The sequence below is a fragment of the Mastigoproctus giganteus genome, chromosome 7 (genome assembly GCF_048544385.1).
Source record: "Mastigoproctus giganteus isolate SK-2022 chromosome 7, ASM4854438v1, whole genome shotgun sequence".
Lineage (NCBI taxonomy): Eukaryota > Metazoa > Arthropoda > Arachnida > Uropygi > Thelyphonidae > Mastigoproctus > Mastigoproctus giganteus.
Window position 1 is genome coordinate 161,154,802 of NC_143581.1, and position 24,116 is coordinate 161,178,917.

Here is a 24,116-nt window from a genome sequence, read left to right on the forward strand (position 1 = left end):
ACCAATCTGATAGGTTACTGTGATGCAATGACCAAAGAAATGGATGCAAAAAATAATTTTGACATGATATACTTGGATTTCAGGAAGGCATTTGATACTACTGCACATAAAAGACTGCTGTACAACCTGGGACAATGCGGCATTGAGGGCAAGTTACTGCTATGGATAATGGGATGGTTAAGTGGAAGAGGACAGAGAGTGGTTATCAATGGCACTTCTCTTCATGGAACACAGTTATATTAGTGGAGTTCCCCAGGATTCAGTGCTGGGTCCATTGTTGTTTTCAATATTTATCAACGATACTGATGAAGGTATAACGGGCTTAATGTCTAAATTTGCAGATGATCTGCGGTTGGCAGGGTGATTAAGGACAGTCATCAGGGCAAGCTACTGTAGCAAATGGCAGTTGAAGTTTAACATTGACAAAAGCAGCAGGGTACTGCACATGGGCAGCATTAACCCCAGAATAAATTATTTATTAACTGTGTGTTATTACACTGAGGGTAGTGGAGAATGAAAAAGACCTGGAGCACAAGAAATTCTCTGAGCAGTGCACCCAAGCGGCCAGGACACACAAGCTGCATGGTGTTTTGTCAATGATATACAGAAACATTGCTAACAGGGATAAGGAGGTGATTATCCCTTTGTATAAGACCATGGTTAATAACCTTGCTACTTGTTGCATCTTGAGTACTGTATACAGGTATCGAACTGATGGAATTGAAATGAAAATCCAGTGTAAAAATGGACTTGTTTACCGATTGGTTTGTCAACTATTTTTGTCCTGATGTCCAACATTATTGTGAACAAAATAATTTCAAACCCAAGGCACTTTTGCTACTGGACAATGCTTCAAACCTTGACTCACGTTAAAGATGTATTCCCATTGAAATGATGTTTCTCTAGCCAAACAACTTCGCTACTACAACCAATGGACCAAGCCGTTATAGCAGCTTTTAAAGTCTACTATCTGAGATGCACTTTTAGTCAATTGCTTGAAGCTAATGATGGTCAATAACAATTGGTCAAAGACTTCTCAAAAAATCACATTATGAAAGCAATCAGCAACAACAAAGAGGCCTGAAATGAAGTGAGAGATTAGTGTCTTAATTGAGTTTGGTGATAAGTGTGGCCCAATGTTGTTAAAGAATATGATGGAGCAGAATGTGAAATTCCTGCAATTAATGCAGAAATTGTTCAAATGGCACAGGCAATAGGCTTTGAAGAAGTCAACATAGCTGACATTCAGTATTTACTGAATGACTATAATGAGACCCTAATGAATGAGGAACTCCAAGAGTTAACGGAGCAAAAAGTAAGCAGTTCAGAAAATGACAGAGGTTCAGCCAGAGAGGATGTTAGAACAGAGATCTTGTCTAATTCTTTATAGGATGTAACTCGTGCCTTACATGTCTTATCCAAGAAATGATTCCGATTTTGGATGAAGCTGCATAGTGAAGAGACAGTTCTGTCGTCTGGTCAACAGCAGCAGCCTTTAAATTGTTATAACAAGATGCTACATGATTGTAAGAAAAAAGCAAGACAATCAACCTTAGATGCATTTCTGAAGAAGCCTTCAAGTGAGCAATAGTGTGGTTCAGTGTTATTTTTCATAATAGATTTTGAATTTGTTTTTCTTGACTTTTGCATTTTCTTTTACAGACATGACAATGTTTCTTAATAGGTATGCAACTTTTGGTAGCTTCCACGATTAATTTGCTGAATGCTTCCCACTTAGAATTTGCTGTTGGTTCCATCATCAGTTGATCCCACTGTACAGAATTTAAAAACTGTCTGAGACCACTGTACTCACCTTTACGGAAGCAAAAATGCTTTCCTTTACACCTGATGGTAATTATATCTTTAAGTAAATCCCACATCAGTACACAGTGATCAAATTCTTAATATACGAATGATCACTGCTGACAAGAGTATTACCCTCTCTGGTTGCCTCTGTGCAGAAAACAATCATCCAATAAATCCACAAAAGTCTTACTAGTGTGCAAGTGACCAATCCACAAGTCAATATCTGGGAAGTTAAAATCCCCCATTATAAGACATTGATTTACTAGCCTACACTATTTCTCTGTACAACTGTTCATTGTACTCATTCAAGTCATTAAGCCTATAACACACTCCTAGTCTTATTTTTCCTTTTGCAGCAAAAATGATGATGATGATGTCATCATCATCATCAGCCATTTTCAATCCACTGCAAGATGAAGGCCTCTCCAGCAACTTTCCAGTTCCTTCTGTTTTGTGCAATCATTATATCCTTTTCTGTGGCATACTTGTTCATCATTACTTTTGTTTTAGCCATATTCATCTTTAGTCCAAAATTCTTACTAACTCTGCATAACTGATTAAGATTTTCCTCTAATTCTTTGGGATCATGGCTTATGACCACAATGTCATCTGCAAATCGTAAATGCTTTAGGTACTCTCCATTCACATCGACTCCTTTCTGCGACCAGCCTAATCTTCTGAAAGCTTCCTCAAGGGCAGCAGTATTCAACTTCGGATATATTGTGCCTCCTTGTCAAACTCCTTTCTCAATTTTAAATTTACTACTGTCTTTGTCTAGTCTAATAAAGGAGATAGCATTCTCATATATTTTCTTCAAAATCATAATATATGGGGTATCTATGCCTTGTCTTTCCAGTGCCCAAAACATTGCCTTATGCTTTATGGAGTCAAATGCCTTTTCATAATCCACAAATGTCAGGTATAATGGTGTTTTATATTCATTTGTTTTCTCCATTAGCTGTGACATTACGTGAAGGTGATCCATAGTTGAGAATCCTGTCCTAAAGCCAGCTTGCTCTTTCGGTTGATTCTCCTCAAGTACTCTTTCTAATCTGTTAGTAATGACCGTTGTGAACAAACTGTAGATGTGGTGTAGCAAGCTAATTGGTCTATAATTTCCAATTTCTGATTTATCTCCTTTCTTATGCAGCAAAACTATGGTTGCATTATTCCACTCCTTAGGCATCACACCTCTTCTAATGCATTTTGTGAAGAGTCTTGCCAGTTTTTCTGTGTCATGTCTCTTCCTCCCAATTTTAACGACTCTACAGTAACTTCATCTTCTTCCAGGGCTTTCTGATACTTCATTTTTTTCAATGCATGTTCTACCTCATCAGGAAGGATATCAGGTATGTGTTACTAATTTGCGATCCATTTTCCCCACTGCTGGCATCATTCCCTCGCTCCTTGTATAACTCTTTATAGTAGTCTTCTGCTATTTGAATTATGCCTTCTCTGCTATTTATAAGTACACCATTGCCATTCTTCAGTTCCAATATCATTTGTCTTTCTGTATTACTGCTCATGGCTGCTGATTTAAATCCTTTGTTTTCCCTTAATGCTTGTTCTACTTTTGTTGTGTTAAATTTTCTTATATCCTCTCTGAGCCGCTTTCTAATTGGCTGTGCATAACTCAGTATACTCAATTTTCTCCTGTCAGTGTTTTTCTTGCTCTTCATTTGTCATCTTCGGTTCATCATGAGAAGTGTTTCATGACTAAATTTTTCTTCTTTGGATTTATTTTTACCTACAGGTTTCTTGGGCTTTATCACTTTCAGAAAGTTTTAATATTCCTCGTTTATATCATGGTCCTGAGCAGTCTGCAGAAGCTCAAACTTGTTCTTAAGTTCCAGTACATACTGCTTTTTCTCCTCTTCTGTTATCTCAAAGACCTTTGTATTATTTACTCAAGTCAGTTTTTTCCTTTCTTTTCTTACATCTATATCAAGTGTGCATCTTACCATTCTGTGATCACTTCCAACATTTACCTTGTTCGGGACAGTAACATCATTCACAATATATTTAGTATTTAGTATTAGTAACGGGCACATGGTGCAAGAAAGCCTATGGCTTATGCTGCACCAACCAAAAAAAAAAAATCCGAACAAAACAATGATAAAAACAAAAAATAAATAAATAAATAAAATAAATAACTAAATAATAATAATTAATAAATAAAAAAAAATAATAAAATAAAATATAAATAAAAAGGAAATTAAACCTATCATCCTATGCGCTTCCCTTATCCGAAAGTACTATCCAGATGACCGTTGAATTTCCCAAAACTGTCGGCCTCCACCACCCATGAAGGCAACTTATTCCAGTAATTTATAACTCGCTGGCTAAAATAAAACTTCCTGCAGTCCAATCTAAACATTTCCCCCCCGTAACTTGAATTTATGTTCCTTAGTTCTAGCATCATTTATAATCTTGAAAATTTTGTCCTCATTCATTTTACTGATGCCTCTCACAGCCTTAAACACCTCAATCAAATCTCCTCTAAGGTGTCTAGTTTCCAAACTCTGCAACCCACATATTCGAAGTCTTTCTTCATAAGGACGCCCTTTTGCCAATCTCACCAGGCGAGTTACCCTTCTTTGCACCCTTTCAAGAAGCTCAATGTCTTTCTTTAGGTGCGGTCTCCATACTTGAACACAGTATTCCAAGTGTGGTCTAACATAAGCCTTATATAATGGGATTATCACGTCGCTATCTCTACTTGCAAAAGTTCGATAGATCATCGATAGAACACCATGGGCCTTCCTTGCAACCTGTTTACAATGCTCAGAGAATTTCATGTCTGACCGTATCGTAACACCCAAGTCCCTTTCCTCCAGTACTGGGTTTAGTTGAACTCCACCAAGTGAATAAGTTTTTTTGGGATTACTGTTTCCCAGGTGTAATACCTTACACTTTGTTGGATTAAAGCACAGCTGCCATTTTTCTGACCATTCTTGAAGTCTATCTAGGTCTCTCTGAAGAAGCTCAGCTTGACAGTGATCATTAACTACTCTACCAATTTTAACATCATCTGCAAATTTAGACATCACGCCCTCTATCCCTTCATCAATGTCGTTTATGAAAATTAAAAACAACAGTGGTCCTAATACTGATCCTTGGGGAACCCCACTTCTTACATCAACCCAATCTGAGGAATAGCCATTTATCACAACCCTCTGCCTCCTGTCCTGAAGCCATCCTTCTATCCATCTAAGGATTTTCCCAGTGATTCCAACCTGTTCCAGCTTATAAAGCAACCGCTCATGTGGGACTGAGTCAAAAGCTTTGCTGAAATCTAAATAAACAATGTCGAAATTATTCCCTAAATCCAGCTCGTGAGTGACCCTTTCGAAATAGCAAACCAGATTTGTTAAACATGATTTTCCCTTTACAAAACCATGCTGAGTATCCTTGAGAATTTCAATTCGATCCAAATGATCCTGAATTCCACGCTTGATCACTGCCTCCATGATTTTCCCTACTACTGAAGTCAGACTGACAGGTCGATGATTTCCAACTTCACTTTTAGAGCCACCCTTATGTATGGGAGATACATTTGCACTTTTCCAATCCAAGGGAATCTCCCCAGAGTCTAGTGATGCTCGCATAATTAGCCTCAATGGTTCAATGCACTCGCTTGCCGCCTCTCTCTTAAGATTATAGGGTATATTCCATCAACTCCAGGAGCCTTACTGGTCTGTAGGCTCGAAAGTTTTTTCATTAAATAATCTTGCGAAATTTCAATATCATTAATTACATATTTTTTAACTTCTCTCCCACAATTTCCCATTGCCACAAAAGGCTTTTCATTTGTAAATATCGATGCAAAATAACTGTTGAGTTCATCTGCAACGGCAGCTGGTGTATTTATTACTATCACCTTTCCCTTACGTAATGGTCCGATCTGGTTTGTCCTGCTCTTCTTGGCATTTATGTATGTGAAGAATTCTTTATCCCCCCTCTTTGCTCTGTTTGCTAGTGATTTCTCATAATTTTCTGTGGCTCTATTACAGATCACCTTGTAGCTGTTATAGGCTTCAGTACTTTTTATTGCTCTGTAACCTTTCCTGCCACCTTTTTCTGCTCAAGTAATGTGGCAACTTCACTATTCATCCAACTTGGAACCCTTCTCGTGGAGTATTTTTTTAATGGTATATACGCATTCAAGGCATCTGTGATTAATGTTTTAAAAGCGTACCACAGTTCAACTGTATTCATTCTCAGCACGATATCTACCCAGTTAATAGAGGCCATGTAGTACCTTAAGGCATCGTAATTTCCTTTTCTGAAATTAAAACCCATTCCTTTGCCTTTTACTTCTGCTACCTCTCTCTCGTCATCATCCACCGTAGAACTCCGTGATCACTTCCTGCTACTGGTTCCTCTACTGTCGGCCCTGTTATGTCATCTGATTCATGTGTGATGATGAGGTCTAGGATATTCTTTTCTCTAGTACTTTCCCTGACATGTTGATACAAATAACAGTCATCTAGTTGATTTAAAAATTTTGTTCCCCATGTCGAGTTTCCTTCCCATTTACTCCAATCAATTAGAGGCAAATTGAAATCACCCATAATAAGGCATTGACGCTTACTTGCCCATTCCATTTGCATGTAGAGGCTTTTGTCATAATCTTCACAATCACCTGGTCTGTAGATTACTCCTACTCGCATTATACCTTTGTTTCCAACTATCTCACACCATACAGACTCTATACTAGCATGTGAAATGTCTGAATCCAGGAAAGCTATCATCGCACTCAGGCTGCTTCTGATAAGAAGCATTACCCCACCACCCCTTCTATCTAACCTATCCTTCCTAAATAAATTATACAAGCCGTACTGAAACTCATCATCCCCAATTTCCGGGTGGCACCACGTCTCTGTAAGCCCTATTATCTCTGCGTTACTTGTTTTAACCAGCAGTTCAAATTCGCTCATTTTATTGACAACACTTCTAACGTTACTGTATAAACAATTAAGATTTACTGTTCTTGTATATTTAACAACCCTAACACAACCCTTGAAGTTTTTTAGGCTCTCTTCCCTGATATTAGCTACCCGCTCACGTGAAACGTCTTTGCCCCCAGAACATCTAGATAATACGTCCAGTTGGGGTAACAGATAAGAACTCTTAAGGTATGTGCAAGAGTTACATTGACCAATATTATCAGATAAACGCGTGTCAGTATTACCCACATCCCCCCTAACTAGCAGTTTCCCTGAACCTTTAAGGTATCCTCAATAATACTGGCAAAAACTTTTGCACCACCTTTGTTTAAGTGTATCCCGTCTCTACAAATCAAATTCCTTCTACCTACAAGTGTGGGCCATGCTGATAGAAATTTACCCCCTAAAGCCCTGCAGATTCCTTCAAGTCTTGAGTTAATCCACAAGGCATAACATATCTTCTGTTAGTGAGGATGAAGTCGATTTCATTAGTTGTTAATCCATTTGAGCTCTTCCATGTCCACTTCCTGTTCCCCCTTTTCTTGAAAAAAGTGTTCATTACTGACATTCCTCGAGATTCTGCAAATTCCACAAGTCTTTCACCTCTTTCATTTCTTTCACCAATTCCAAAATTTCCTATAGTTCCCCTTTCTTCAGTGTTTTTTCTCTTTCCAACCTTGGGCATTGAAGTCCCCAATAATGATAGTGTAGTGAGTTTTCTGTTCATCTAGAAGACTCAATTAAAAGCACGAGCAGAGGGTGAGAAAATCATGAATAAATACCAATATATTTCGAATTATACGTATATAAACTTTTATGCAAATATACATCACTGCGCACCTTTTAAAACCCAAGAATCTGTTCATCTTCTACTTCATACAAAAACATTTCACAAAATTTGTTGGGAATTATGTTTTCAGGTTTACTTTTCACATTCTCAAAAAAGTAATCTCCTGGATTTCTGGAGTACATTTCTTCAACCTCTTTGTCATCATGGCTCGATGTTGGTGCATAAATCATTATAACCTTTAGATTATACCTCTTAGAAATCCTGAGTAGTAGTCTTGACACCCTTGGTGATGTACTTTTCAATTCCAAAATTGTTGTTTTTTATATCTTTATGGACCAGAAACCTAACTCCACCTTCACTCCTTTCACAGTTTCCATTGGTGTACAGCAGACTTCCACTTGATAAACTTATAAGTGATTAATTTCTTCTTGTTTCAGCCAAACCGATGATATTCCAATTCACATTTTCTAATTCCTTTTCCAGCTCTAATCTCCTGTCTTCACCGATGAGCAATCTTACATTGTAACAGGCCAAGTTCAGTTTCCGTGCATGTCAGCCTGGTTGTACCCAAAGATTCTTAGCACCCTCTGCCTCCACTCAGATATTCTAGCTGCCATAAGAGGGAGAACAAAAGTGCTGTGGACTAAGGACCATTTGTTTCATCTTACTCTCATGTGCTGGAGGGTTTGGTCTTTTCCTCTTCATGCTGACCAGGCATCTTGAAGTGAAAACCACTCTAGACGTTCATTGTCACCTAAGTGATATAACAGGGCATACCATCGAGGTGTGCATGAGTGGACTTTAGGGAAGCAAGCCAACCGGACTTCACCTAAATCTTCTGAAATAGAAAGATATTGGATCCATCAGTGTTTTAGACTAAGTGTCTGATAACACACAGAATGCCTGTTTCCCTCTAAGCCCCAGAATGCCTGTTCCCTCAAGGTATATTGTGCTCCCTTACCACAAGTTTCATTTAAGTTTCACTTCATTCCTTAAAATTTGACCATTCAGTACAATCAACTTGGGCAAAAAGTTTGGAGATTAATGAAATGGATTATTTACAAATTACAAATTAATATAATATATTCCTTAAAAAAAGAAAATCATTAATATTCATGTGTATACACACCTGCATACAAACACTATACAATCAGAAATAAAATATTTTCAGATATAAGATATTTCTGCTAGAGGTGTATACATACATACACAAAAAATATTACATAGATCTATTATTACAAAATTTTCTAATTCAACAAATATATATATTACATACCAGAGGTGTGTCGCCTGTAAAGGAGTGTTTGAAATTTACAACATCTAAGGATAAAAATTTTTTCATTTTTGCTGGATCAGCTTGTCGTGCAGCTTCAAGTAAGCAATGTCCTTTAAATTCATCTACAGTATATTGATAACAAAAAAAAAAAAAATCAGACTAGAACCTATTTCTCAAAGAAATTAGCACATTATCACTATTCTATTTAATGATTATATTTGGTAAGAATTATCAGAGATGGCCCATATATTTTTCAGATTCTCTACAACCTAAAATATTCAAAATACACAGCACATTAATGATTTTATACTGATATATATGATTTTATACTATTCAAAATACACAGCACATTAATGATTTTATACTATATGATTTTATACTATTCAAAATACACAGCACATTAATGATTTTATACTGATATATACTGATATTTAATGACTTAAAATTGTATAGTTCATGAAGCTATCCTAAAACCTTTCAAACAGATGACAAGGTGAAAAATGGAATCAAAAGTGCTATACAGAAAATAGTTCTACAAAATTAACGAAAACAGTTTATTAAATTAAATTTCTTTATTGCTACTAAGTACAGTAGAGGTACTAGGAACAATAATACTCATCACAGCGACATGGCCAGGAGTTATTATTATTATTGTTGTTGCTCTTCTATTATTTCTTCCTGATTGGGGGATTCCACTCCATGACGGGTACTACTACCAAGTACACAGGGTGGTTGTAATGTCTGGTGTTACTGTCGATCAAGGAAATCTCTGACTATCCTACAGATGTTCAGGATTGCGACTTTCTGGAGTTCCTTGTAGGTGTTCTCCGGGAGACCTATTGCTGCTAGGCTGCTATGTAGAGTCTTTGGTACCAAAGTAGTGGTTGACACTGATTGGGATGGTTGATACTTCTTGCATATGCCACATCTCCTTGATCTTATGTCTCAAGTTCATGTACTTCCTAATTTTTTCCTCATGGGTTTTCTGGACATTGCTAGTGTTCGGCACCGCTATGTCAATCAGATAGGGAGCCTTTTCTATCTTGTCACACAAGGGTTATGTCCAGTCTGTTGTGCAGGATGGTCTTATTCATTATTATGGCACAGTCCCAGTACAGCTTGTGGGTTTCGATCTCTAGTACTGCTTGGGGTTCGTACTTGTAGTATGGTACACTTTCTTTGGTCAACTGGTATTTCCTCGCTAGCTTCTGATGTATTATCCGGGCTACCTGGTTGTGTCTATGAGTGTACTCAGTCTGGGTGATCACCTTGCACCCCGCAGTGATGTGTTGGATCATTTCAGAGGCCAGGTGGCATCGTCGACATGTGTCATCTGACATTCCGAGCTCCTTTGCGATGTATTTTCTATAGCTCTGGTGTTGATTACCTGGTCTTGGATGGCCAGCATGAATCCTTCAGTCTCGGGTTGTTGTTGTTATTTGGTTTTTAGGAGCATTAGCAACTAAGGCCATATTGCTCCGGGGATATGCGGTGGTCATTCCCTGACCTTTCCGCATCCTCCGTATTTGGTGGTCATGGGCTCAAACCCCAGTCTAATCAAGAAGAGTGTGCTACGCACTGCTACTCCTGCCCACCTGGCTGCGGAGGCGCCTTCAAGTCTTGGGGAAGAGCGTCCCACCTGTGAACCATGCATTGGAAGCAATGTTATCGATGTGATCTTGATAGAGGTCATTGTAGTGTCTGCCATGGAGTGTCTTCTTTGCCCATCTTTCTATCTTTGTTTCTTGTACTGTTTGGGTAGGAGGGGTTTCCTCACTTAGGTTGAGTGGGGTATACCACTTATCTATCTTCCTTATGGCCTGGTGGAGTGGTGCTGTGTTGTTCTCAAAGTAATCCTTCAGGTTAACTATCGCTGTTTTCTGTTGTTCTGTCAGGTCTATCAGGCCCCTTCCTCCCTCTTTCTGAGGTATTGTTATTCTCTCCACTGCTGACTTCGGGTGGTGTTGGGAACTCTTCGTCATCATTGTCCTTGTCTTTCGCATGATATCTTCTAGCCCGGTGCTAGTCCAATCTATGACCCTGAAGGTGTATGTTATTACTGGAGCTGCATAGGTGTTTATGGCTTTAACTGTGTTCCCTCTGTTCAATTTTGCTTTCAGCAGGCTTCTGAGTCTCTGATGATATTTTTTGGTTCAGGAACTTCTTGATTTCTTTGTGTTCCAACTGCTCAGCCTGCACCATCCCTAGGTATTTGTTGGTCTCTCCTTCTGTCATAGCTTTGATCTCTTTACCAGTCAGCAGCTGGTAGTTTCGGCCAACTAATTTTCCCTGGTGCAGTGTGTGGGTCTTGCATTTTTCTAGACCAAATTCCATCCTGATGTCCTTGCTGAATTCTTTGGTGATCCAGAGTAGTTGCTGGAGTTGCTTCTCGGTTGCCGCGTAGAGCTTGATGGCTTCCATGTACATCAGGTGAGTGAGGGTGTACAGGTTCTTTCTTCCTACTTTCAGGTTATATCCATAATTGCTGCCATTGAGCATGGTGGATAGCGGGTTGAGTGCTAGCCAGAACCATAGTGGGCTCAGAGCATCTCCCTGAAAGATTCTTCTTGTAATGGGGATCGGCCTGGTTGTGATGTTCTCGACCTTAATGGTGGTACTCCATTTCCCCATTGTTGCTACTAGGAAGTTTGTCACTATCCGATTGACCTTGTAGATCTGCAGGTCTTTTCCTGAAGATCTACAAGGTAAATTAGCCAGCTATGCAGTTGAAGGCCTTGCAGTAATCGATGTAGGCCGTGTAAAGGTTGCAGTGAGTGCTTCTTGAAGGCTTGCTCCATAACTGCAGCATCTATGGTTAATTGCTTCTTGCATCCTTTCTGCTGTTCAGCCATTATGTTCTGACTCTCTGAGTGGTCTGATATCTTCTTAGTTATGCAGCTGGTCAGGATCTTGTACTTCATTGGGAGGCATGTGATTGGCCTGTATTTCGCCGGGTTTCTTGTATCTTCATCTTTAGGCTTCAGATATGTGACTCCTTCAGTGAGAAACTTTAGGATTGTCTCCGGGTGCCTTATCATTCGAGTGAACTGCTCTGCTAGGTGCTTGTGTGTGCAGGTGAGCTTCTTGTACCAGTAGTTGTGGATGTTATCAATTCCCGGTGTTCGCCAGTTGTGGGTGTTCCTGATCGACTGTTTTCTTCTTCTCAAATATCCCACTCTCTCATCTCTTGTACGTCCTTTGTTTTCTTCCATTCTACTTCTATCCAGGGTGCTTTGCTGTTATGTCTTACTTCACTGCTCCATATATTTCCCCAGAACGCTTTGATTGTCTTCTTCTCGGGTGGTCCATTTCCTGCTTTCTCATCTTCACTCAGTTTCCTGTAGAAGGCTCTTAGGTCCTCATCAAAGATTTGGTTGTTTATTTTCCTCTGGGAGCTCTCTTTGTATCAGCGTAGTCTCTTGCTGAGTGCGAGGAGATTCTGCTTCAGTGTGTCTAAGTATTCTCCTATTCTCTGATTTCTGGTCTCATGTTTGCTGTGGGCGCTGTTTCTCTCTTGAAGATGCTCTTCACCTTTCCAATCAATTTCTTACTTCTATTACCCTGTTGGTACTGGGTCAACTGACCTATCTTGACTCTTAATTCTTCTATCTTCTGCTGAAGTCTTCTTTCCCAAGCTGGCAGTTCCTTCTGTTTTCGGTTCTTCTGCTGCTGGTCTCTTGTTTCTTTTCCATTAATCCTAGTGGCTGCTATGGCACCACAGTATACGGCTGTGTTGATAGCCTCCAGCGTTGCACCATTGTTGTCAAGGAAATGTGGCATTATTTGCCAAGTGAGATGGTCGGTTACTCTCCACAGGATTTTATTTGGCCTCTGCTTAGGTATCACGTGGGTTCTTGTGGGGTCCATTCCTTCGAATTCTGTTAGGGCTTTCTTACACTCGTCTTCTATTCTGGATAGCATGACTTCATTTCTTTCCACTTCAGCTACTCTGGGTTGTATTTCTTCTTGCTGTTCCTCCTCTGGTTCCATATTGACCATATTCTTTGTGCTTTGTAGCAGATCGCTGACATCCTGCTTGATTTTTTCCAAGATGGCAAGAGCTATTAGGTTCTTCGTGACGATGGTCCTTCTTTGGTCTGCCAATCGCTGCTCGGTGACCTGAATATCCAGGTATCATTCCAACCACTTGGTATGTAGTTGCGATCTGTACATTGTCATATCGGTCTCTAGCCTAGTTATTTCATAGTATGCTCACATGATGTATGTATTCATTTCAATGCTCCACTTCATGCGTTGGCGTTTTCTTCCTTCCTGGGTGGTCACTAGTGCAGTTGCACAGGAAACACTTCCAGTTGGTGGGAATGGATGGTCTTGCTCTTCTCTTGTGGTAGCCTTACCAGGGACGGTGCCACTTGCTCCACTGTCTTGCTTGGGAGAGTCTCCAACTTTTCAAACTGACCCCTCTGTCTAAGGCCTGGATGTGAGTGACTTTATCCTGTGACACACTCGATGCAGTATAAATAATATTTATCTGCGACATCATCCATCTATGGAGGTGGACTTGTTTATCTTCGGCTATGTCCAGTGGTTTATTTATTTAGTTCTCGCAAGTGGCACCAGATGGCGCCACTATCTGCCCCAGCCGTCACTCCGCCCTAGGGGAAGGTAAGTCCATTGGGGTAACTTTCGCGATGGTTTTTTATTTTTTTTTTATCATTTAATATTATTATTATTATTGTCACATCAGTCTCCCAGCGTAATAGAGCTGCGTTCGCTTCCATCAATGTGGGATTTGAGCCCAGGTCCATCAGGCTGGTAGTCCAGTGTCTTAACCACTGGGCCATCATGCCCCTGATTATTATTATTAACCATGTGGTACAAGGAAGCCTGAGGTTTTTTTTTCCAGGCAAAAAAAAAATTTCTGAGTTACCCAGAGAGAGAGAAGCAGAAGGGAATCGCCAAGAAAGAGAATAATAATAATATCCAGCTCAGGACCCTGGGTGTACCAAGCCCATACTCACCAGATGTGAGCAGTTAAAACAGAAAAGTTACATAAGGAATTATAAGTTACAAAAATTAAAATTAATTAAATTAAAGCATATATAAAGAATGAATTATAAAAAAATAATAATAATAAATTAAAAATAAAATATGAATATCGTAGCACAAGTCGAGAATATGTAAAACAATGGCAGGGAAGTTGAATCAAATCAAGCCATGGATTGTTGTTGTCAATGAAATACAGCACAGTACGAATTGGAGAGATGGATGGCAGGCGTTGATGCTCAGTTATCTGATGCAGTTTTAGCCACAAGGTTTGGAAAAGTTCATTCCAGTTGAACAGATGCGATCCACTCTAGGAGAATGTGACGGTATTTGCAGGTCAACTCTAATATGAAGCAGTGCCTGTATTTTAGGGAGTGGCTGGGCAGGTATGATTACAAAGTTTCAGATGCTTATATTTCAGGATTAGTGTAGGGTGAGACCTCAAGGTTAGCAGAGGGTTGTGACACAGATAGAAATCCCAGATGTTTGGGGCATTTATCACTCCTGTAAACATTTTTACTGTAGTCATTAAATGCCTGCTGCCAATTAACTTAGGAAGCCTGGGTACATTTAGCAGCTTAGCCATGTCAGTGGTTCTCAACTTGGGGGGGGGGGGGTTTCAGCGGTGCTTATTTATGGCCCATTTCAGGGTCCAATATTCACATGTGAACACTGGTTTTTGAATTGAGGCCAAAGCAGATGACCAAATTTCAGATGCATATAAAATAACTGGTTAAACGGTGGTTTGAAGATATCTGGAAGTGGTTGTGGCATCATTGGAATGAAGTAGGTGTTGCTTTGCTCTCCAGCATAAGCTGATAAATTGCTTCCGGAGGTATTCTGTGTGAGCATCAAATCTCAAATTTTCAGCTCTTGAAAGTTGGCAAGTTCACTAAAAAAAAATAAAATATTAATAATAAGAAAAAAATACACCAATCTGCTATACACTGAGGTTAGTGCTATCAGTGTATGGCAGTGGCTATTTTTTTATTTAAAAAGGTCAAAAAAATGTGATCTCCTTTAGGATGAAATTTTAGACTTTTTTTTTTTTTTTTATTATTATGAAAACTCCAAAACAAGAAAGACATTAAAACCTCTAGTACTTAATACCATGCATGGGCTGAAGGCTGAGAAAAGTGAACATACTTGTTAACATTATACTTGAATTTCTGCAGATTATAATTTTTTGTTATAATGCAGATTATAGTGTGAAGGGAAGGTTGTTCCAGAAAACAGAATCTAAAGGGATGCATGAAGAAGAAAAGTTTGTTCTATGAGTTTCAGTTTGGACAATAAATGGTAGTTAATTGGCTGTGGCATGCATTCAGACTGGGTTGGAAAAGAGTGGGGGAATCAGAGATGCTATTCAGAAGAATAGTGCCCAAAGAGGTATCTACAGAAAAGGCACACTGCAGAAATTGAACATCTCTGAAAGAATGGAGAGACGTCATAATACAAGTCATTAACTGACTTCACTCTTTTGAATGGAATCTAAATGCTTGAGAGAAAGAGGTTTTGGGCACACCACCCCATTTGCAGAGACAATACTCCTGAGATTATGGGCTTGGTACACCCAGGGTCCTGAGCTGGATATCATCATTCTTCTCTTTCTTGGTGATTCCTTTCTACTTTCTCTCAGGGTAACTCGGGAAAATTTTTTTTTTTTTTTTTGGCTGATGCAGCATAAGCCTCAGGCTTCCTTGTACCATATGGCTAATAATAATAATAGAGTGGATTTGGAATTTGTCAGAGTATGCATCTGTTTAGAAGAAAAGTAATGTCGAGAGTGAAAAAGAAAACCCAGTTTTTTTAGAAGCAGAGAAAGCAATATTTGTGGTGCTTATACCAAGAAAGATTATAAATCAGGGCAATCACTAATAGAAATATGTGATCTTGTCTAGAAATATGAGTGTCATTGATGATAAGCATATGAGCAGTACTGTTTTGCAAGATATAAGACCGAATGAGTTTTTGAAGGTTGAAATTAACTAAGTTCTCTTTGTCTCACTGGAAAAATACCTGGAGAAGAACATTTCAGGAATTGGTGGTGGATATTCGAGAAGTTGAAGCTGTTTGTGTAGGGCAAGGTTTCTCAAACTGGAAGGTGGAATGCAATGTGCTATCTAAATGCTTGAGAGAAAGAGGTTTTGGGCACACCACCCCATTTGCAGAGACAATACTCCTGAGATTATGGGCTTGACACACCCAGGGTCCTGAGCTGGATATCATCATTCTTCTCTTTCTCGAGAAGTTGAAGCTGTTTCTGCAGGGCAAGGTTTCTCAAACTGGAAGGTGGAATGCAATGTGCTATCATCATCAGCAAAACTATGGTTAGCATTTTCCAGTCAGTGGAAGATCATTAATATAAAAGAAAATGATGGAAGAAACAAAGAAACCTTGCAGAACACCAACGATTGTGGAAGAAATAAAGAAACTTGCGGAACACCAATGATAACGAGAAGTTAGAAGATGGAGAACCACTTACCATCCCCCAGCAGAGAGCAGTTCAGAGAGAAAACTAGATACTCAATTGCAAAAAACATTCAGCAATTCAAAACATGGAAGCTTGTTTAGATCTTTATGGAAAACATGATCAAAAGCTTTAGAAATGCCAAGAGCAACTGCTTGAATTTCACCAAACTTTTCCATAAATGGATAACATTAGTCAATATATCCCTGGTAGATTGACACTAATGGAATTAATATTGGTGAACACTGACCAGGTGGAAAGTTTCAAGATAATTCAGGAGTTGGCAGGTTTCTCCATTACTTTGGATAGAGTAGCAGTAAGTGCAATGGATAGGAGAAATATGTCACCCTTTTTTTTTTTTTTTTTTAAGGTACCAGCTGCATATGTATATATTTCCAAGCAGAAAGAAAAAACCAGAAAAGTGTAAAAAAGTGACATGGCAACATAAAAAAAGTGCAGTAGGCTATACCTCAGGGTGTGCTTCATAATCTTGTGAATCCACGTCTCAGTGCTAAGAGAGTAATTTATACTTCGTGAGATCCAACATGGTAACATTTCAATGACTACTATGCACAATGTTCTCCCCAGGACCTATCGAATGGGCGCAACGCTGGGCTAAAATTAAGCGATTCTCACAGTACCATATGGTACTGCTCACTGAGCTCAATCAACATTAATTCGAACATACTATGCAATCAAGGTCAATGCAACAGGAGCATATAATGTAAAATTATGCAATTAATTTTTGCTCTGGATTTCATATTTATAAATAACAGTAAATTTTATAATATTCCAAAGTATTACACTTCCCCACACAGCGACTTCATAATGTCACCCGGCTGGCAAAATTTTCTGGGGAGAACACTGGTGCATATAAGCACAATAAAATAAAATACATTAAAACCCTGCCAAATGCATGCATGCATGTCATTATTGTCAGAAAAAATTTAGATATATCTTAATCATCAAGAACCAGGTGTACAATCATTTGCATACAACCACAGAACTGACCTCTAGCTCACTGAGAAAACATACTCTGTTTCAGGCAAATATAAATATGCAGACCACAATGAGCATGGAGATCTATACAGATATTCAAGCAGGGTTTAATGTACGAACAAATGGCACAAGTGTGTATTGTTAATTTCACTTTAAAAAACACAATTTCGTTTCACATACAGGGTTGTTGAAATTAAAGTATCCCTATGTAGGGGGTTCTGGAGCGAGTTCTAAGGCTCGTACTGAAGAGAAATTTGGACAACAGGTACAATAAAGAATGAGCTTGCCATTTATTGGAAAAAAAAATTAGTTACAAAATTTGTCATTATATGGCGCTGTGGCAATACAAATCACTTGAACAGCGCTCAATTGTTCAATGTGTCCTCCATTTTGGTCAACAACAGCTTCCATCCAAACAACAGCATTTTCTACAGCAGAACGTAACATGTCAACTGGAATAGCCAGCACATGACGTCTAATGCTGTCCTTCAGATCTGCCAGAGCTGACATCCTTCCCGATATACCTGGTTCTTCAAAAAACCCCACAACCAGAAGTCGCATGGAGTGAGGTCTGGTGATCAGGGTGGCCAAAATGTGTGGAAACAACGGCTGATGACCCGTTCATCTGTAAAGTGTTGCCTTAGCAATCTTTGGACACAACAGTGGATGTGGGGTGGTGCACCATCTTGCATGAATATGGTATCCTGAAGGCACCCACATCATTGCAGCTCTGGTATTGCAAAATTTTCCAACACTTCATAATATCGCTGTCCAGTGATGGAACAGGTGCGGGGTCCAGTAGTGTTACCTGTTCAAAAAAATATGGCCCAATCATGAATGTGGCCATAAATCCACACCACACTGTCACTTTTGGAGAATGCAGTAGAACCTCTTGGATAACTCGAGGGTTTTCTGTTGCCTAAATGTGACAATTGTGCGTATTCACTTGTCCATTTAAGCAGAAGTGGGCTTTATCATTCCAAAGGATGTTCCATAGCCAAGTGATATCCACTGTCATTCGTGCCAGAAACTAAAGTACATATACGAAACGAATATCTGCATCACCATGCTTTAGCTGCTGTAGCATGTGCATCTTGTAAGGATAGTACTGCAACACCTGACGCATTACTAGCCTTACAGTGGAATACGGCATGTCCAGCTGACTGGGCTAGCCAGGTGGGTAAAGTGCCTGCCTGGCAACCCAAAGGTCATGGGTTCGAATCCTGCCTCTGGCTTGGATCAGAGTAAAATGCAAAAACCTTGGGAGGTGCATTATGGCCACAGAAACCAATGCGCTAACAACTAACACAAAAAAAAAAAAAAAAAACACGGCATGTCCACTTCACAAGAAACAGCTGGCACACTTGCGCTACCACATGGACTTTGACTTGATAAATCCACAGCAGCCACAGCCACGTATTCAACACAAGAGGAGTCCACTTGTTTTCGACCTCTACCTGGCTGAACACCAAGATGTCCTGCCGCTTCAAATTTCGCAATCATTTTGCGGACAATACAAACAGCCATCAATCCATGCCTTATGCGCTTCTGATGCTGGAATTCTCTGATAGCCACAGCTGCATTGTTGCTGTTCTGATAGTACAGCTTCACCAATAGCACCTTTTCCTGCAACGTTGTTGACATTGCTGCTGTAGTGCAGGAAAACATCTACTCTATGACTTTGAAGAGACTGCTTTGCTTTTATACAATACAGTAGAGCTGAGTAGTGGCACTGTGGCAATAACTTAGGATTATGCAAATAATGTAAGTTATTTGCATAATTGTAACTAAGATAGTTACGTGCCATACAATGAAATTTTGTGACTAATTTTTTTTTCCAATAAATGACGAGCGCATTCTTTATTGTACCTGTTGTCCAAATTTCTCTTCAGTATGAGCCTTAGAACTCACTACAAACACCTCTACATAGGGATACTTTATTTTTAACAACCCTGTATTTTATTTACTTATTATAAAAAACACATTACACAAGTTACATTCCTAGATAGTACACAAAAATTTAAAACAAAATTCCAAAATATGAGTAATTTTGAAATTATTCCAAGTATTCATCAATTATAAGGTTCTCTTAACTACCAAATGAATAAGGTCTCTTAACTGCCAAGGTACTAAATGTGTGCAACAAAACAGTTAAAAGTCTGCTTACATAAACTTTTACAGAAGCTGATAAGTTTACTGAAAAACATTGAAATTCCATATGCTTTGGTCAGGTTATGATAAATAAAATTCAGTTAGATATCCCAATACTGCTTCCACAATAGGAGCTTCAAATAAGTGATTAAATTTATTATGATGTAAAAAATTAAATAGCTGCTAATAAAATAGCAATTAATCCTATTTTTTTCACAAGATAATTTTATACAGCTATTTAATATGTTATCTTCAGTTAATGTTTTCTCACAGCACTTTTAGCGCAGTGGGATGTACAATGATATATAGTGTAAAACTTAGTGTGAAACGAATACAATGAATCTCCACTATTGAATGCTGTTTGCTGAAATAAATAATCCCGACAAATGGACTATGTTTGCAAATATACGATCCTGAACTTGCAATTAATGGTTATAAAAATTGTATTGTAAATATGGATATAATTAAGTTCAGGGCTTTTGCCCTGAACTTTACTTATTGAACCATCTTGCATCTCACATATTGTGGATATAGTATTAGCAGTAATAGAGGCATTACTTTGTATAATCAGCAAACTAAGGCAAACTTAATATGGCTCATCAATATCATTAATAAACAGTAAAAAGAGCAATGGGTCCAGTAGTGAAACTTGGGGCACTCCACTAATAAAATTAGTCTGAGAAGAGCAATGATCATTGATAATCACTCCCTGTCTTCTCACCCAACCCTCTATTCATAACTTGCAACTAATGTCACAATGCTCCAATTTGTACTATAGTCTTTCATGTGGAACAACAAAGAGTATCATATCAACCAACAAAGAGAACTTAAACACACCGAAAGGTAAAGAATGTCATATTCTGACCAATAACACAAGACACAAAAAGTTTCAGAAAGAAAGACTGAAGAAAAAGATACATGGGAAGGGAATATACAAGGGCATTCAATAAGTTATCTATCTTGCCTATAAATATGCATGATACATAAAAAAATAATAATAAAAAAACTAGCTTTATCATACTTTAATAAATGTCTGTATTATCTTATTTGCACAAGTCCAATTCAATACAGGGAAGTGCAGAAAAAGAGATTTAGGTAGTCAACCAAAAGGAAAAAACAGATTCAAGAAACTGAAGAACAGATTCATCAACCAATTTTTGACAAAAGTGAATGGATCAACTATTCAGGAATGCACAAAGCTGTATACAGCGATGCTGTCCCTTCTGAATATTGAATAAAATTTGGTCTAAGCAATTTAAATAGGACTGAAAATCCACAGAAGGTGACACTGCTTGAGGAAACCAATGGAAGTGAAAGAAATGTGTCAAAAACTGAAGATCAAGGTTATGCAGGACAGACATATTAAAGTGTCTATAATTGTCAGAGTGTAATATTTCTGACAGGTGGGTACTAACCTCTTCCATAAACCTGACCATCGGTACTAACTAACTTCCACTTGATCAAGTCACAGATCTGTTCCTGTTGGGTTCCAAGAATGCTCACACCTATTTAGAAACAGTATGAGGCTCAAACCTGTGAGGAAAATTTACAAATGCACGATGCAGATCTACAAGGATTTCATTCACGAACTGGAACAGATGATAAAACACGGACACATCACTGGAATCTGGAAACAAAACGGGAGTCTATGCAATGGAAATGCCATGGGCCACCATCACCCAAACATTTCAAGACTCAATCCTCTACCAGGAAGATCACAGCTGCCATTTTTGAGATATGGAGCAATTCTTTTGATAAACTATATGCCACATAAAAAAACAATCACCTGGAAGAGATGCTTATGCTGCTATTTTCAAAAATTTAATTGGGACTGTAAAAGGAAAAGAGAAGAGGGGAAACTGACACAATGTACCTTGATTCTTTGTGACAATGCTCCTAGACACAAGGCTTATAAAGCAATTGCTGCTCTAAGAGATTACAGATTCCAGGAGTTAAAACAACCCTCCCTACAATCCAGAACTGGCCCCCAGAATTGTTTTCTCTTCAGAAATCAGGAGTGGGTATCAATTTTCAAATGATGTGATCTCAAGGAAGCCTATAAATTGCTTTTTTTAGAGACCAGAACTGATTTCCTTTTTTTGTGTATTTCCTCTTTACCCTCAGAATGGAGGACAAGTATTGAAAAGTAATTTTCTACATGACCATCATATACACTGAGGCACCTCCGTAGCCAGGTAGGAAGGAGCAGCAGTGCGTAGCACACACTTCTTGATTAGACCGCGGTTCGAGCCCATCACCACCAAATACAGAGGATGCAGAAAGGTCAGGGAATGACCACCGCATATTCCCGGAGCAATATGGCCTTAGTTGCTAATGCTTCTAAAAACCAAATAACAACAACAACATATACACTGCTTTGTGAATAGAAAGAGAAAAACCTGAACCATATAGGTAGAACAGATCTACAATGACAGATTAAAGTTTTATGCCATAGTTGTCAGCCTCTGGGACAGAAATTTAATCGTTAAACTTCCATGATTCTGTTGATCCATTAATATTAAATCTTCAGCAGATCAAATATAAATTGATCAAAAGAAAATTATTGGGTTATTTTGAAATATTACTAAGGCAACTCACGCCACAAGGCATAAACATGTGATCCAAAAACAGCTGTGATCCAAGGTAAGTTCTTCAGTTTATGAGATAAAATTGTGGGGACCTTACCTGCACCTTAGCCTGGCTATTTCAGTGTCTCCTAAAAAGAACAATAAATTTATTGCATTATTAAGAGGATTTTAATATGGACCTTTTCAAGCAAGTGACAGATAATGCAGCCACTATCTTGCAGCGGAGGCCGTCTATAGAGAAAACCTGTGAATAAAAAGGAAGTCGTAAGCAGAAAATGCAAACTTACATGATAATCTTTCTTGAAGTTCTCTGGTTGATGCTACATCAATGGCACTCTTTGAATGGCAATTCAGAAAAGTGGGATCTGCTCCATGGCTGAGCAGTAAGGAACAAACTTCCACTCGAGATTTTGAAGCAGCTTCATGGAGGGGAGTGAACTGCCAAAGATCCATGGCATTCACATTTGCACCATGCTATTAGACAAAATAATTTTGTTAAGATAAAAAAAAAAAAAAGCCATATGAATTTTTATTTATACATAATATTATTATTTTAATATTATGTATAAAATAAGATAAGAAAAACAACTATGTAAATGAAATTAAGAATAAACTAATTTTTGAATAAAATATGTCCCACCAATTTTAATTTCTTTATTCACACATAAAAAAAAATAATATATTCTTATACACTTCAATTATATATTCTGTACAACATATCAGAGAGAAAATCAAAATTATGGAATCGTAGAAAAATACAGACTTGCACTACATCAAAAAATAGGCTTTAATTAAACTAGAACGTAATCTTACTTACACTATAATTGGATCTTAATGTTCACATCAGATTCCTGTACCAACCTTCTGAAGCATCAAAATAACTATATAAGAAACTTAACAGTAAAACTATGAATGATAGCTTTATAATAAAGTTCCTAATTAAGTTTTATAGTTAAATATGAATGGAAGGATTATTCTGCAGAGCAAACTGATGACAGTGGCCCAAAGCAACAGAACCAGTACCATACATCCTGATTAAATATTACTTACTTATTTGTTAGAAAATAAACTATTTGGTAATTAAACAAATTTGTTAACTGACAGGAATTAAAACAAGTATATCCAAACACAATAACCAGAGGCCATCTAGCTCAATTTCAAACCTTGTGAGTTTGTGGAATTGGGTCAGTTTTTGTGATATTATTCTGGTATTTTAATTTGTAGAAAAGGAAGTTTTAAGCAACCTAATCACCTTAATGTAACTTTCTTTATTTTTCTATTTGATATAAATATTTTTTAAATATTTTTATAAATATTTTAAAAAGTTATGGATGAACATACATTTTTACAGGAACATTTAAGTCACAAGTAAAAATTCCCTTGTTATAGAACTTTATTTAGTATACTAACCAGAATTAGAATTCATATTAAAAGTGCTGTAGTTTATGACAGTGGTGTCCAACCTTTTCCCATATGGGGGCCATATTCAAAGTTAGATTTGTTTTGCGGGCCACACAGTGATTCAAGAAAAAAATTTGTCACATTTTCTATATCTTGTTACTCGTAAAAGCAGGTTTCTATTTTCATGTTACTGTTTTTTCTTTTCAAGTTATATATAAAAAAATGCAAATTCCCAGCACTTTTATGTGCAACAAATCTATGTCAGTGATTTATTTTTTAGATTTTATTGAAATTATAAAAATATGACTTACTTTTGTTTCTGTATGAAATACTTCACTTTTGTTTAAAAAAAAAATACTTTACTTTTGCTTGTAAATGCTCATTTTAGAAAGTTTACAACCTGAAAAAGATCACTGCTTTTCAATATTAAGGTGAACAAATAAATATAATGATAAACCTAAAATTGAAATATTCAAAAATTTTATTAAGTACAATACACAATAACATTTATTGGACAAAACTTATCATTTAATGAGATGACTGAAGCTGGATATTTTTAAATAATTGTTCAAAATTTGGTTGCAAATTTGTGACGCCAATCTCAATACATAATGAAGATTATATCCTGATGGTATTTCTCGATGGAGCTCCAGGTACTAATGGTATTTCTCCACTTGTT

General features: G+C 37.9%; 1 protein-coding gene across 3 annotated transcripts in view; it reads right to left on the reverse strand.

Moving 5' to 3' along the window:
* The window catches only part of Tnks (tankyrase), a 637,218-nt gene that overhangs the window by 515,879 nt on the left and 97,223 nt on the right, over positions 1-24,116 (reverse strand). For all 3 annotated transcript variants that reach the window (XM_090377953.1, XM_090377952.1, XM_090377954.1), the window contains exons 6-7: positions 22,324-22,510; positions 8,822-8,943 (exon numbers count right to left, since the gene is read on the reverse strand). In XM_090377953.1, the coding sequence (XP_090234079.1) occupies positions 8,822-8,943; positions 22,324-22,510 (309 nt within the window). The remainder of the gene's footprint in view (positions 1-8,821; positions 8,944-22,323; positions 22,511-24,116) is intronic.